The 16,445-nt window shown below is 33.5% G+C and overlaps 1 protein-coding gene across 4 annotated transcripts; it reads right to left on the reverse strand.

Moving 5' to 3' along the window:
* Positions 1–302: 302 nt before the first annotated feature.
* On the reverse strand, positions 303–13,392 carry LOC18442086 (protein DEHYDRATION-INDUCED 19 homolog 5). 4 transcript variants are annotated; one of them, XM_011627904.2, is made up of 5 exons: positions 13,161–13,392; positions 5,393–5,535; positions 2,020–2,097; positions 1,289–1,470; positions 303–773 (listed from the first exon to the last, which is right to left on the reverse strand). In XM_011627904.2, the coding sequence occupies exons 1-5, from the start codon at positions 13,237–13,239 to the stop codon at positions 671–673; spliced, it is 585 nt and encodes a 194-aa protein (XP_011626206.1). In that variant the 5' UTR covers positions 13,240–13,392; the 3' UTR covers positions 303–670. The 4 variants fall into 4 exon arrangements, with proteins under 4 accessions (XP_011626206.1, XP_011626205.1, XP_006852371.2 ...); XM_011627903.2 differs by having other exon boundaries at positions 303–788; XM_006852309.3 differs by having other exon boundaries at positions 1,289–1,530.
* Between the last annotated feature and the right edge of the window lie 3,053 nt (positions 13,393–16,445).

The raw sequence follows: 16,445 nt of genomic DNA on the forward strand, positions 1-16,445 counted from the left end.
TTTTTATGTAATTCAGAAAAAGATGGGCTTTTACCCATTTTTTTCAAGTAGATTAGGAATGAGTTTTTTTAAGGTGTGGGTGGGGTGGAGGTAGTGGTAAGAATGGAAACCACAATGTGGTGATTAGGGTGTGAGGGTCCTACCGCTACAACCTCAGCCCTTTTCCCAACACCACCTCACTAACACCTTAAAATAGCTACCTCCTAATCTACTTAAAAATAAATAAAAACAAGTAGGCCCGGTCATTCCTACTAAATTATCCCAAAAAAATAAGGGAAAAAAAAAAAACTCTCATTGTAATATACAATAAACTTATAATAGTCCCCTTATTTAAAACCAGAACCAAAGTACTTGAGGACATGGGAATCAATCCTTACATAACCAGCAACCAGATTACCTTTAAAACGTGTTTCTGGCAATGGTCCGAAAAGACACATCTGAGTCTCAGGCGGTGAATTAATACAACTACCACACCACATTATTTCAACCCGGAGATTTAGTGGCAAATAAATGTTCAACGACCCAAACCAGGTGAAGTTGTGGGATGATGCTTCGTTATCAGTGGTTATAGTGCAGGGAAGCTCGAGAAGCAACTGGACTGACTGGGGTGTGATGCATAGCAACTGGACTGACTGGGGTGTGATGCATAGGTGTAGATGAGAGAGGTTCCTTATAGAATGGTCGACAAGAGCAATTGCTGAATGTACTCCGCCCTCTGTACTCTCTCTCGATAAGCCTGCTCTCCAGCTCCATCAGATGATTTGTCGGAGATCCTGCATGCACAGTAGCTGATAAAAATGTCAAAGAAAAGTCTTGTCGCAAGTCACGTGAGTAAATTTATAAAAATCTCTACTGACAAATATATATACTCTCTCTCTCTCTCTCTCAAAAGTGAACATTCTCCTTATATAAGTCAATATCGACAAATGGCAACATTAGCATACGCTTGATAACGGAAACTTATACTGGGGAACATATGGCTATGCATCGGATATTGCACTGTAATTACATGCCAGAATCCAACTGAAACACTAATTTCATTCCTTGTAATCTTCAAATCAAGTTGGTCAATCAATATACTGGATCTTCACAATCTGAAAACTAGGAATGAAAATGCTCCAACTTACTAAATCAACTTTGTTTTCTTCTTCTTTCCTTGTATACTTTTTTTTTTTTTAGAGAGAGATTATTAAAACAGTCTGCAGTTACAAGTTCACAGCATCTGGTGAATTAATAAGAAATATTATTTGAAAGCCATACAAATAGTGAGAGCAGCAAAGAACTTTACCGTTCTGTGTCTTTAGAGTTTGACGTGATTTTGCCATCTGATGGTGAGTTTGTATTGCTTTCATTGGTATAGGGGAGTGATGAGTTGGAGAGAAATGGTGAGAGCAGTGGATCAGGAGCAGAATTAGGTATGTATGGTATTGTTGAACCCATCCCAAGAAATGAGCTCAGTTCTCGAAATTCCTTTCCAGCAATAGATGTATGGTAAGTCCAAAGTCCTCCTTTCTGAGATTTCCTCCTCCTCTACATTACATTTAAATGAAGGGAAGAGCAATAATACAAAGTTTTTTTGACCTGTTAAATGAAGGGAAGAGCAATAATACAAAGAGAGAGAGTGGAAGCCCCCTTTGGTGCCATAATATGATCCATATGACAACCCATGACCATGAGGTTATCACCATCCTATCAATGGGAGAGAGTCATGGAGGGGCGCGAGTCCCCACCAAATGTGTCATTAATTGAATTATATGTCCCCACTCTCACGCCATCAACGTCCAACCCAATGATTGAACAGTGATTAACGCCATGGTCTTTTTTTTAAAAAAACATTAACTGTTGGTAAGGGGTTAACAATTTTTGAAACCATTAGCAGTTTTCGAAGCATTGGTAGGAATGGAAACCGAGACCGGTAGCCGAGTCACACGTGGTGCTACCAACTTGACCTCAACCCCATTCCTGCAATCGTCATTGTTATTACGAGCAAACAGATCATACTACATTTTTCTCATTTACCTTCAATAGATGAGTGTGCTGGAAAGTAAAATGCCCAATCATGTCTCTGCCTACACTTGCTGCGCACACAGGGCATACCTGCATAGGTAATTTTTTTTTTTTTTCAAATTTCAGGTCTTTTATCTCATTCTGCAATTATGAAAGTAAAAGTTAACCCTATTTGAGTAAATAAATATGTGCCTTAAAAGGACTATGATGTGACAAAACTTATCATGAGAAACACCTCCCATCCCTTATCTGGTACATGTAAAGATATAGTGAAGTTTTATTTATATTTCTTTCTCTTTATAAAATAAGACATGATACAATATCTTCTGAAAATTTTAATTTAATTTCATATTTACAACAAACATTTATGCATCTTCCAATTATCATTTATTTCTTAACCTCAAGTTTTTGAGTTAAGATAGAAGAATTTAACCATACATTGAAAATGCATAACTAAGCCCAGATTTGCCCTAGAAAAAAGGTCAGATTGGTGAAATGTCAATCAAGTTGATGATCACACACAATGACATAAAGAAATATAATTTACATCACAAATCACAAACATATAAATACAAGTTAGGCAGACATATAAATATAATTTAATGCTTGAAAGTGAAAATTACGTAAATCATGTGGAATGATTCCAATTTGCAATATTCATGTTGACATGGAAGAAAAATGAAAATTACATGCTATAATTCTTCATCAACTACTGCAACCAAATATTAGCTTTTCAAAATTAAGGAAGATTATCAAAGATATAAGGGGACTATGGAGAATAGAAGTCATTCAAGACAAGTCTCCAACACAAACAAAAATTTCAATTCCAAACAAATTACACCAACATTGGTCCTTCAGACGAGGAAGAAACCACATACAAGAATGCTTAAAACATCTCCACATAACTAGGTAGACATGGAAATTTCCTAGCAATGAATACTAGGAGACAATTAAGGCCAAAACCAAAATGCTTAATACAAGGATTAACTCCCCTAAACTACCACCAATGGGTGAAAAGAAGTGAAGCACTATTCCTTTCTCCATTAACCTTACAGCTAAAATAATGAATGCTGTTTGCAAATGAAAACTTAATGTGGCTCATTGTAATCTCAATGACCTTGATGCATATGACTTGTAGGTTATTGGTATTGGCACGGAAACTTCTATGGTCTGAAAAGTTTTTGAGTAATTTTAGTAGAAACCTAGTTATAGTTTCTAAAAAAGATAATACTGTTACATGCAATAGGAATGCTTTACTGGTAAATTCCTAAAAATGGTATGTATGATCAATTAGTAGAAATGGACATGTATATACAACATATTTTACAGACAAATTTGAGATAAATGAAGATATACTTCACAACTTTTCCAACAAAATAGGAAAAAAGAAAAAAAAAAGTAATGGATAAACTACCCATCAATCTCATGCATGAGACCCATGCATGTACACACATTGGTGCGTGCACATGTAGGATACATTCATCTGTTCTCACTTCCTTCTACTTGAAAGTTCAGGAATCTGTGGTCTAGGACCCATTCTTCCTTACAAGATACAACTGGAAAACAGAATATATCCAGCCCCATCAATTACCAAAAGAAAAACCCCAAGAATAGGACTCCAACAACGGCCTCAGACTACTCCACAACTTACCCGACCCCCATTGGAAACACCTACCAGGCTCCATCCATGTTAATGTAAAATTATTCGACCCAATACTAGGCTTCATTTGAACCGTTTGACCTTTATGAGTTCTGATCAGATTTGTTTGGGTTTTTATAGCCTTAAAATTTGTAAAGGACATCACTTCAAAATTACAAGTTTTCAAGCTTCAAACAACTATGTAGTTCACTACTAAAAAAAGGAAAAAAAAAAAAAAAAAGGGCAAAAGAAACAAGAAATAATAATAACTTGGAAGTTCATAACTTCTTTCTTTTGCTACTTAGGGAGTCCATGTAAACTAGGGTTAAGTAACACTTTTTTACATCACATTGAGTGTAGGGAACATCGATAAAATGACAATGTTAAAAACATACGATTTGGGGTTTGGTCTCAAATTGGTGGATGGGATTTATATTCTTGGACTATAGAATTGCAAGATCCTCTATTTTGATGATTTAACCCCAACCAGTAGTGCACATCCGATGGAGCGGTAACTAGTGTACGAACAACTAGTGGAGAGACGAGTGAGTTTTCAGTGACAATAGGTTACATCAAGGGGGTCAGCATTGAGCCCGTACCTTTTTGTCTTTGCCATGGACAACGTAATTAGGCACCTACAAGATGAGATACCATGGTGCATGTTGTTCGCAAATGACATAGTTTTGTTTGATGAGACCCGAAACGATGTCAACACAAAGTTAGAACTTTGGAGGGATGCTCTAGCCACTAAAATCCAAAGATTTTAAAATTAGTCGGACTAAAACAGAGTATATGGAGTGCAAATTTAGTAATAATAAGAGTAAAGACGAGGAAGTAGTTAAGATTGACGGTCAGGAAGTTCAAAAAAGACCGCACTTTCGATATCTTAGGTCGAAAATCTAGGAAAATGAAAAGATCAAGGAAGATGTTGCACACAAAAATAGAGTTAGGTGGGCGAAGTGGAGATGTGCAACTGGAATTTTATGTGATCGCCGTATACCAATGAGGTTGAAGGGAATATTCTATAGGACAACCGTGAGACCAGCTTTGCTCTATGGGGCAGAATGTTGGGCGGACAAAAAATAATGTACCCATAGAATGAGATTAGCGGAGATGAGGATATTGAGATGGACGAGTGACCAGACAAGAAGGGATAGAATTCATAATGAATCTATTCAAGAGAATTTAGTCGTGGCACCAATAGGAGATAAAATGAGAGAGAATAGACTTAGTTGGGCCGGCCATATGTGGCACCGACCAAGTCCAACACCTGTTAGGAGGTGCGAATTAGTTCAAGTGGAAAGACTGAAAACGGCAAGGGGTAGGCCCAAAACGACATAATTGGAAGTAGTCCGAAAAAATATGAGGACTTAGGGCCTCACTGAGGATATGACCTTTAATAGAGTAGAATGGACAACCAAAATTCATATAGCCGACTCCAATTAATTGGGAAAAGGCTAAAATTATGATGATGATGAACTAGTGCACATCCGAGATGCAACAACAATGCGGTCAACCCTGGCCTTCTGTAAAATTTATACCTTCTAATCATGATCATTTCAGGGGAAACAATACTCAAGTTAGACTTGGCCACAACACATTAATAGAAGTTTCAAATTTAAGTCCCATAATCAATATCAACAACTTATAAAATAATAAATAAATAAAGGGAAACATCTGAAAGAAACTGAAGAAAAATAGAAAATATATTTCTTTATTGGCTTCAAGAGATAATAATTTCCATACCGTATTTTTTATATCAAAACAATGTTCTTCCTGAAGATGGCTACAGAGCACACAGACTTCAACTTCCACATAACAAAAGGGGCAAGGAAAGCATGCTTGCATGTCCTCATCTACTTCAGAATCATCTAGTACCAAATGTGTTCCTGTTATAGAAGGGAGAGAAAAAAAGAGAGAGTAAGGTACTCCTACAAGGAACAATGCTGTGAAAAATAAAATAATGTGAAAAAAGATAAAAAAAATAAAGGCAAAATGGAAATAACCAGAATGCAAGATAATGACCAATGTCATATGAATCCATTTCACAAAATCATTTGGTGAATCCCTCTTACCTTTGGAAAGAACAAGAAGTCTATACCATAGTCAACTCCTTGTTTTTTGGCATCCCAAAACTTTTGACAGGTCAGAGCACAAGACTATGTTGAAACTAAAATATAGTAGAATAATTAAGTAAGAATTTGACAGTAAAAAAGGCTATAACTTGCAAGGTCGCCCTTTAAAGGTACATTAAAGTGTAACTTCGATATAGCTCTAATCAGAGTCTCTCTAGGGTGCAGGTATGTTTAGGAGGTGTCAGGCTGGCGTTATTTGTGCCTGTTAGAACAAGAGCCTAAACAATAACAAGGTGGCGCTCTTGATAGTTGACAATGTCGATTTAATCCTTATTGGATTCGGTAGTGGTATTGAGCAACTCTCTATATGTTACCACATGGGCTTGGCAAGCCTCAATGTAACCACCATAGGTCACACACAAACACGCACATATATATATATATATATATATATATATATAACACTCATGAGCGAATTTCTACACTACTGTGCTGATGGCTTATCACCATCCAAAGTCCATCAGACGGTCATGATTATGCAATAGTGTTTGAATTTAAATAATTTTTCTACAAATCAGATTAAAATAAAATTTTGTGGGTGTGTGCACCATAGTGTGGCACACCAAACAAAAATATAAAACAAATAATTCAACTAATAAAAATGACTAAATTACCTCTATGAATGTTTCATAAGTACTTTCAGCATTTTATTTTTTGAGAATTATTGTTTTAATATTTTATTTAGGTGCGAATTGGTTAGATGTACAAACACCCAAAATTTCATATGAACTTGATTTTTAGAAAAATAATTAAAATTTAAATGTTACCAAAAAACCGTGATCGTATAATAATACTTTGGATGGTGATGAGCCATGAGTGAGATACTATAGAAATTCATCGAGTGTTTGTAAGTTTTTCTTATATGTGTGTGTGTGTGAGTCACAACCCTTCAAATTACAAAAGTTAATGATAGAATGAGTTATGAAGGGTGGATTTACTGTGTGACTTATATTTTAAAAAAAGTTAATTTTTGTGATATCTTGCTCATCAAGTAAAGGTATTTTTAGAAATATCACTAAAAGACAAGGGTTACTTTTGTCATCTCCATAAGGGATAAAGATAAATTTTTTACTAAAGGACAAGGGTAATACACAAATAAAGTTCTAAGACACTAATTTCTAAAATACCATTGTATTTTTATAAAAATATCAAATTTGTCTTTAATGATTAAGTTACTTATTAAAATAATTTTTAAAATTTGATAAATACATCCATCGCAACCCATTCCAATATAGGTGTGATTTTTATAAGGTTGCAATCTTAAACAATCCAATTAAGGCGCACCTTCAAATTTTATTATAACATCTGATTTTGGTGTAAAAAATGGTTAGGATTATCTGAAAATGCATTTTCATATCTAATTATAAAATTTTAAACTCCAAAAATGGCTAAAATCAAGATCTATAAACATATGACAATCTTGAAAAATGGACAGTCTAGATAATGTATTGCAAGATGCACTATTTCTGGGACTCAAAATCTTTTTTTTTTTTTTTTTCATATTCATACATCTTGATGTCGAGATGATTAATTAGAGGATTTTTCAATATTAAAACAACATTTTCCAATTGATTTTTGAGGTACATCTTTAATTCTATATGTTGAGGTTGCAACCTCATATAAACTTTTTCCTTCTAATATTAGCCTTTGTATTTTAATGGATTGTTAACGCTAGACAAACCCTCATATATATATATATATATGTGTGTGTGTGTGTGTGTGAGCAATGATTTCATGCAACCGTTGTGTAATAATATGATGCAACAACCTTAAAAAACCATCTTATGGCCATTTGTTTGATCCAAAATTTGAAATTTATACTCTTTTCATTCTAATGAACAATCACAAAAATAAAAAATTGAAAACACAACTTAGAAAATATTTTTTTAGCCCAATTAACATAGGCCGTTCATTTTGGTGAGATGCTTAGATCTAGGCCTTACAAGGATTTTTTTCATTTCCAATTTTTTTGGATGGCTTTATTATCATTAAATGAACAATGTTAAAAAAGAAAAAAATGATTTTGAGTTTATAGAGGCTAAGATCTTGAAATTCATAAAATGAATGGTCTAGATTTGTTTTTGGTGAAGACTCATTTTGACCATATCTAGGGTTCAAATTGAATTTTTTTTGTTTGGGGATTGATTATTGAGATGAAGAGAGAGTGTGTGCAAAATTTGGAGTCATATAAATATCACAAACATGGTTTTCTAGAAGTGTCGTTGCATTGGATCATTGCTATATATATATATATATATATATATATATATATATATATATATATATATATATATATATATATATATATATATATATATATATATATATATATATATGGAGTGATTTCATGCAACAGTTGTATAGTAATATAATGAAACGACCTGCAAAAACTATGATAAAGCCATTTGTTTGACCCCAATTTTTAAATATAACTATTTTCATTCCAATGAACAATCACAAAAAGTAAAATTTGAAAACACAACCCTTGAAAGTATTTTTTTAGCCCAATTAACATAGCCGTCCATTTTGATAAGCTGCTTAGATCTAGGACTTAAAATGATTTTTTCCTTTCAAATTTCTTTAGATGGTTTTCTTATTTAGATGAACAATGTTAAAAAAGAGAAATACGGTTTTGAGTTTGTAATGGTGTAGATCTTAAAATTCCCTAAATGAATGGTCTAGATTCATTGTTGGAGGGGACTCATTTTTACTATATCCAGGATGCAAATTGAATTCTATTTTCTTGAGGATGGATTATTAGGACAAAGAGAAGTTTTGTGCATGTTTTGGGGCCATACAAATGCCAAAAATATGGTTTTCTAGAAGTGTGGTCTCATTATAGTATAATAGTATAGTGACATGATATCATTCCCCATATATATGTTCTCATAGATACAGTGTTTTAAAATGTGGGATGCGGTCTCGATGCGGCAGGGAGCTGATGCGGCTCGATGCAAAACAGATGCGGGCATATCACCTCGATACAGTCAATACATATTAAAAAAATCCAAAAAAACTCAAAAAATAAGTTAATGCAAGAAAAATACCGAGGTGAAATATGTGATAATAGTTATTTAATTTATTCACTAACTCCAATGTGATCAGCTGCTAGGAGACTCTGAATCCCTTGTTAGAAGCCATTAGAAAGTGGAAAGTAGAAAGTAGAAGTATAAACTTAAAAGCAATTTTATAGAAGACCTTAGATGACATCATATTATCGTATTTCATAAGTATCCAAAAACCATAATCGCAATTGCAAAGTCGGGCCCTAGAAACCCTAGACATGTTGACGAATTTATGCTCAAACTTCTTCAAAACAATGCCCAAGCTAATCCCAATCGACAACCCAACCAAAACTGAGAGCAAATCGACAACTTTTTGCAAAAAAAAGAATTCTGCCTAAATTTGTTTTTCTTTTTGTTTGATCCAAAACCAGCCACCAATGTGCCTGTTTCTTTGTGTGTGTGTGTGTGTGGGGGGGAGGAGGTGGTTAACACCCCCCAAAACCCTTTCCCCCCTTTTCGGGGGGGAAGTGACCAAAATACCCACGCTAGTGGGCACTATTTTCACCCATGAGCTATGCGATGCATATGCGCTATGCAGCCGCATATGCAGTGGGATGCGACGCATATGCTGGTGCTTCCCACCAAAGTGCATATGCACCCCTATGCCATGCATTTAAGGGCGAATAGCGCATTATGTGGCTGCATATGCCGCGATGCAGCCGCATTTTAAAATAATGCATAGTTATTGGTTCGATTTAGGAAAATCACCTTTTTGTAAATCCAAGTTTTTTTTTTTTTTCAAATAACTAGCATTTTGATAAGAGCCAAATGAGGTATATACCAAGTAGCACCTACTATCTTGATGTAGGAGAGAAGTATACCAATAATCTTATGTGAGTGGAAATTATCATTGAAAACAAGAGAATCTTTGCTACTTCCCCCTCTGCCAATGAGTCACCTTTTGCATTCATGGCTTCCTAAGCATGCCAAAACAAAGTAAAATCCTGCTACATATGTTGAAATCACATTTCATCACATCCTAAAAGTGGTAGTGTGGAAGCTAGTCCCTTGAGGAAAGGGGCAGGGAATGAAAGATACATCCTGCGTTCTGATGTATATTTCTTATTGCAACTTAAGAGTATGATTCCCTGTCGCGAGCTTGTTGTAGTTGCTTTTGAAGAATAATCCTGGATCTTTTTGAAGACTCTGACAGACTCGGTTTTGACAAAGCTAGTCACCAATCAGATTCAGATCAATAGAGTCTAGCTCATCCGAATCCGGCAGGTCACCGGTTCCGAATAACTCGAGCAAGTCTCAGTCAGACTCACTGAGTTTTTAAACACTGGTTACAAGTAAAGGTATAGCATTTACCATAATGTGTTGTTAGCACAAATTTCTTATCTTAAAACTATTTTTGTTGTTTTACAATTAGCAGAACATAGCCCATGGCTGAGAATTAGATTTTCGATTTAAAGAGTTTCATATAAAGCATACAAATGTTTCTATCAAGAAATGCCAACAAAATAAAATTTATAGGTTGAAAGCATACATGGGCTTCAACAGGCGATCTTAAGGTATGTTTGGAACAAATTAATTGTTAATAAAATAATGCAACCACAATATTTTAAGGTTATAACTCTGCTATAAACTTGGAACTTACACTCCACTTTCCCATGGTTGAAGCAGGCATATTCTTTACTATGATATAGTAGACCAGTAAAATACTAGGAGCAAAACAGGGTGACCAAAATCTTCATTTTATAATTGAAGGGTGAAAGTTCATTAAACTGAGATTCCAAAGGGCAAGTTGAAACTTTAAAGAAACGATCATGAGGGGAGGCAATAACACATCATGTCATCATTCTGTTTTTACAAGAAACTGTTTTGGGCTTCTCAAGAACATTCAGGCTCAAAAGAAGAATTTATATAAGCAACACACAAGCCTTAGAAGAACAGACTTAAGAGGTATCAAAATCTTAATTTAATACGTAACCATTGAAGGCAGAAAGCTTCACCAAATTGAAGGCATTAAGGGCAAGCAAGCATTCATATAATCAAGTTTTAGGGTGCTAGAAGCTAAATCTGATTTCAGCCATCTTTTTTGGGATAAAGTTCGTGGGCTTCTTAAACGCATTCAAAATTGAAAGCGGTATTGTATAAGCAATTAGAAACCCAATAAGAATAGGATTTCTTTGGGAAAACTGCCGATCCATATTAGGAATCACCTACCTGGATCAGGAATCGTTCAAGACCAGGGCTGGTCAGAATCGACAATTCCATTTTATATATATTATATAAGGGAAAAGTTTATATAGAGTTGAGGCTCTAAACAATCAAATTAGAGCCTATCTCAAAAATTTCACTAGAAGAGGTTGTTTTGGTGCCCAAATATCCTCAAATTGATTATCTCGACATCAAGATGTATGGATATGAGAAAAAAATGGATTTCATGTTTTGGAAATAATCCATATTGTAACGCATTTTTGGACCGTCAATTTTCAAGATTTTCAAGTTCTCACAGATCTGTTCGATCTGCACTATTTTTTAAGCTTTAAATTTTATAATTAAAGATAAAATTATATTTTAAGGCTATCACAAAGATTTCCAGCATTGAAACCACATTTCTCGACACTATTTGAAGGTGGGCTCTAATTTGATTGTTTAGAGCCTCGGCTCTATACAAACCGCACCCATTATATAATATCTAAACTACATAACTATGTGGACGCCACCGCCAACTGGGATCCGAATCAATCAGTGGCTGATCCACCTAACAGATCAGTTTTTCAAAACCTGTTAAGACTTAAGAAGCGACAAGGAACAGTTTGTATATTGAAGAGTAACAAGAAATCCTAATAAAGAGGTAAAGGTTTCGAAGGGTATTACATAATTTCTTTTCATAAATATGTAAAACTAAAACAGCATATAAGACCTACCAAAAGGCCATTTAGTTATTTATAAATGCCTTAAAATAAGCTTAAAAAGCTTCCCAAGCATCTATATATACATATAAACTGCTCTTAATTTGAACATAGTGGATGGGAATTAATGTGAATTTCCATTACATGAGAAATTTATGGATTGCGCAGTCTAAAGGTTGAAGTTGATAATTGCGGTATATCTCCCTAACTGTCACTGTTCAATAAAAATATGGTTCTTGATGAAGAAAGATGGTTCTTTCCTGAATTAGGATTGAGTAACATACACGCCACAAACTGAAATGAGTGAAATCTTGAAACCATGGCAACTTAACACATTCTCAAGAACACGTAATAGAGTGAAAGCAGTGCCAATACGATGGCGGTGCAGTTAGTTTGGGCAATTAATATATGGAAAAAACATTTCGTGTGTGGCATTGCTGTATGTGTATTCTCAGTAACAAGAAACATAATTATGATCTCATTACTCGAAGAAATGAAAAAGGAATAAAGTAAAAAGCTACAAATGGATGCGAAAAACTAATTATAAATTACAAACCATCAGAATTGATTAATTTCATTGCGCGATCAAGCATCACTAAAGCTGAACACACACAATGACTTAACTGGATAGAAAAATTATTATGAACGACATCACATCAGAACACATGCAAATACACATGTTAAACTACTTCAAGGCCTAAGCTTGATCAAATATTGATAAGTAGACTAATACATTGGGGGGATTCCAAGTCAAGCTCGAATGACTCGAAGAATCTCAGTCTACCATTTTGGGATACTTCTTTTACTACAATGACACAAATTTATTTTGTTGCCACAAATGTGAACATCTGATCTCAGCAAGCCACCATAAACACACTTGTATGAACCTTCTTCAGACCCCTCCAACACAAATAAAATATTTCACTCTAGAGTGATAGGACACAGTGCCCAGCAATCCCCAAAATTTCAACTTTAACAAACTTTTTCCTTCTAGAAAAAGAATAACCTAAGTAATCGAGTGAAATACACCAAATTCACTTCAGTACCTAATTTTAATTAACGAAAGCATAATATAATCCTATTGAAACAGAAGTTTTAGAGAAAGAAAAACAAAACTGAATGAGAGGAGAGAGAGATAATTATAGACAGTATAGACAGAAATGTACAGAGAGAGAGACCAAACTAAAAAAATCAGGACCCAATTCAAATTTCAATCCAATTCTCTAAAAAAAACATTTTCAATCCAATCCCACATATCAAAAACCAGATTCCTACCAAACTAGATAACCAACCAACTGATTTCAACCCATCTATGTCATATCAAACTTATCCAAGAAAAAACAAAGGAAAAATAACATTTTGGAAAAAATGGAAACAGTAGCACCCATCTTCATCAAACATGGCAAAGAAATGCGAAAAAGTTGAAATTAAGAAAGTGGGTTCCTTTTAATACCAGAGTTGAGCCTTGAAGCATGCACAGCGCTGAGGTGTTTGGCCGCTTGCATGCGCGAAGCCCAAAACTCAACGTCCATTTTGCCTTCAATTCCTTGATAGCATCAGAGAGAGAAGAGAGAGAAACAGATGGCCTCACTTTGCTTTTCAAGCATCTGAGTCTGCTTTACTCCTCTCTCTCTCTCTCTCTCTCTCTCTCCTCAGTCTTGAGAGTGTCTTTTCTCTCTCATCATCTTCCGGGCCTGTTCTCCCAAAAGTCCACACAAAAAAAAAAAAAAAATAAATAAAAGAAAAAAGGGCGCTATATGACACGTCGCAACCTAAATGTATACTCAAATAAAACACAAAAAAGTATTGTATCCAATGGTTTAAAAACCGGATCGGTGACCCGGATCGGGCTTTTCAAAAATCGATCCGGATCTGCGAATCGGCGATCTTGATCGGCGAATCGGCGATCCGGATCTGAATCGGGTGAATCGGTCAAAATAAAGCTTCAAAAAAATCCGAAAAAATTATTAAAATTCATTATAAATATTGTTTTTTAGGAATTCAATAAAAAATGAGGGTACTCCATTAAGAATTTTCATGTTTTTGAATGAATATGCGAATATTGATATGTTCTTCCCCTGCATGAACCGCCATTCAACATTTAATTTACATCACACAAAAGGATAAACATAGAATTATCATGGAATAAGTATATCAACATACATGGACTACAATAAAGCATAAAATTAGTAACATACGATCTAAATTAAGATGTAAAAAGTTTAAATTAACCTGACAGTTCAAAAAGAAAAATAATCACCATATGTAGTGATAATATGTTGCGATAGTTCATATAGTCATATTCGTTGTTATTTGTTATTGTAAAAGGACAATAATATTTTCATACATATCAATTACAAACATTTAGAATAATACAAAATGCAAGCTCCAAACATGGCTACAACTCAATTATCAAGAACATACATTTTTTGCATAAAAAAATTAATAATAAAAACAATTCTTCAAAGAGCCGGCTAACATCAGTCATTCCAACTAAAAAATCCGTAAACAACAGATAAAAAAAAAACAGTTTTGTATTGAAAATATAATAACATGCATTTTTTTGCATAAATAATCCATCAACATACAATTTTTTCAACAAAAACTTTAACAATAAAAATTTAAAATATGGTTTAATACCTCATGATAATTAAAACCTTGTCACGATTTTCACATCTTTTCGGAAAATCATCATTTTTCAAAAAATTCGATCATGGAAAAAAAAAAAAAAAATTTACAGCAAACTCAAACAATAAAAATTAAAAATTGGGTTTAAATGTTTAATACATCATGATAATCAAAACTTTATCACGATTTTCACATCTTTTCGAAAAATCATCATTTTTCAAAAAATTCGATCATGGATAAAAAGAAATAAAAAAAAAAAAGTACAGCAAATTTTCAAAAAATTCGATCATGGATTTAAAAAAAAAATTAACAAATTTTCAAAAAGTTCGATCATGGATTAAAAAAAAAAATCATAAATTTTCTAAAAAATCGATCATGGATTACAAAAAATTCGATCATGGATTACAAAAAATTCGATCATGGATTACAAAAAATTCAATCATGGATTACAAAAAATTCGATCATGGATTACAAAAATTCGATCATGGATTAAATAAAATTCGATCATGGATTACAAAAAAAAAAAAAAAACATAAAAAAACAAAAAATTCGATCGTGGATTACAAGAACAGAAAAAAACAATTCGATCATGGATTACAAAAAATTCAATCATGGGTTACAAAAAAAAAAAAAAAACAAAAAATTCGATCATGGATTATAAGTAAAAAAAACAAACATTTCGATCATGGATTACAAAAAAGTCGATCATGGATTACAGAAAATTCTATCATGGATTACTAAAAATTCGATCATGGATTACATAAAATTCGATCATGGATTACAAAAAAAAAAAAAAACAAAAAATTCGATCGTGGATTACAAAAAAAGAAAAAAACATTTACATCATGGATAACAAAAAATTCAATCATAGATTACAAAAAACTCTATCATGGGTTACATAAAAAACAAAAAACAAAAAATTCAATCATGGATTACAAAAAAAAACAAACATTTCGATCATGGATTACAAAACATTCGATCATGGATTACAAAAAATTCTATCATGGGTTACAAAAATAAAAAATAAAAAATAAAATTCGATCATGGATTACAAGAAAAAAAAACAAACATTTCGATCATGGATTACAAAAAATTCGATCATGGATTACAAAAAATTCTATCATGGGCTACAATAAAAAAAAAAAAAAAAAAAAAAAAAAAAAAAAAAAAAAAAAATTGTTCTTCACAGAGTTCGTTTTACATAAGCGATTTTAACTGTAAAATTCACCTCTAAGTGAATAAATTACATCCAATTGAGTATATTTTCTGATAAACAACAATATAAGGAATCAAAAACCTAAATTTCTAACACATTATTTCTAATATATCATGAAAACAAAATCAAAAGGCGGAAAAAAAAAAAAAAAAACAGTGGAATTTGGTTCCGCAGACATCTCACTGTTCATATCAAATTTCTTGCTGTAATTGACTAGATTACGTAAAATTGAAAATTTTAAATCATACTAGTCACAATAAAGATTAAAAACCCTAATTATTGAACTCATTTTGTTCAAAATATGCCGTGAAATAAATCAAATGGTGGAAAAAAAAAAAAACCCAAAGTTCTTACCTGTTTTTGTGAACCGAAGCCTTCAATCTCCAAAAAACTCAGTTTTTCTCAACGATTATCACAAATTAGTAACAAAAGGTTTTGATTCACAGCTTTAAGATCAAAATGCCTACAAATTTTGAAAGATTCATGCCCTATTTGGCATGAAATTTCAGAAAAGGCGGAAACCTTAAACCCCGAAATTTTTGTGATAAAAAAACAACCAATTTTTCCACCATTTAATTCTTGAAAAAGCTGAATAAAGATGTTTACAGCCTGCAAATCAGATCACATGCCAAAAAAAACAAAAAAAATGATCAAAAAATGACAAATTTGAAAGAATCCGTGAAGAACACTGTGCAACCCGTGTTCTTCACGGACTCGCCGATTCCGCACAGTGAATCGGCGAGTCACTGTGCGGAATCATCCGGTTCTCTCTAGAACCGGACGATTCCCGATTCTTGAAACGATCCGGTCCATTTTCGTGAAATCCGAGCCGAACCGGGCGAGTCCGGTTCGACTCGGCGATTTTTTAAACGCTGATTGTATCACAACTTTCTG

The sequence above is a fragment of the Amborella trichopoda genome, chromosome 6, assembly GCF_054954075.1.
Source record: "Amborella trichopoda isolate Santa Cruz 75 chromosome 6, AtrichopodaSantaCruz75HAP2 v2.0, whole genome shotgun sequence".
Classification (NCBI taxonomy): Eukaryota; Viridiplantae; Streptophyta; class Magnoliopsida; order Amborellales; family Amborellaceae; genus Amborella; species Amborella trichopoda.

What these genes read in the sequence shown, in the direction of transcription:
- LOC18442086 (XM_011627902.2), bottom strand. Translation starts at nt 13,239, where the DNA reads ATGGACGTTGAGTTTTGGGCTTCGCGCATGCAAGCGGCCAAACACCTC. An exon ending in TGCTTCAAGGCTCAACTCTG is followed by an intron (nt 5,536 to 13,160) that starts GTATTAAAAGGA and finishes CTTCTATAACAG; the next exon opens with GAACACATTTGGTACTAGAT. An exon ending in GTTTTGATATAAAAAATACG is followed by an intron (nt 2,098 to 5,392) that starts GTATGGAAATTA and finishes TTACCTATGCAG; the next exon opens with GTATGCCCTGTGTGCGCAGC.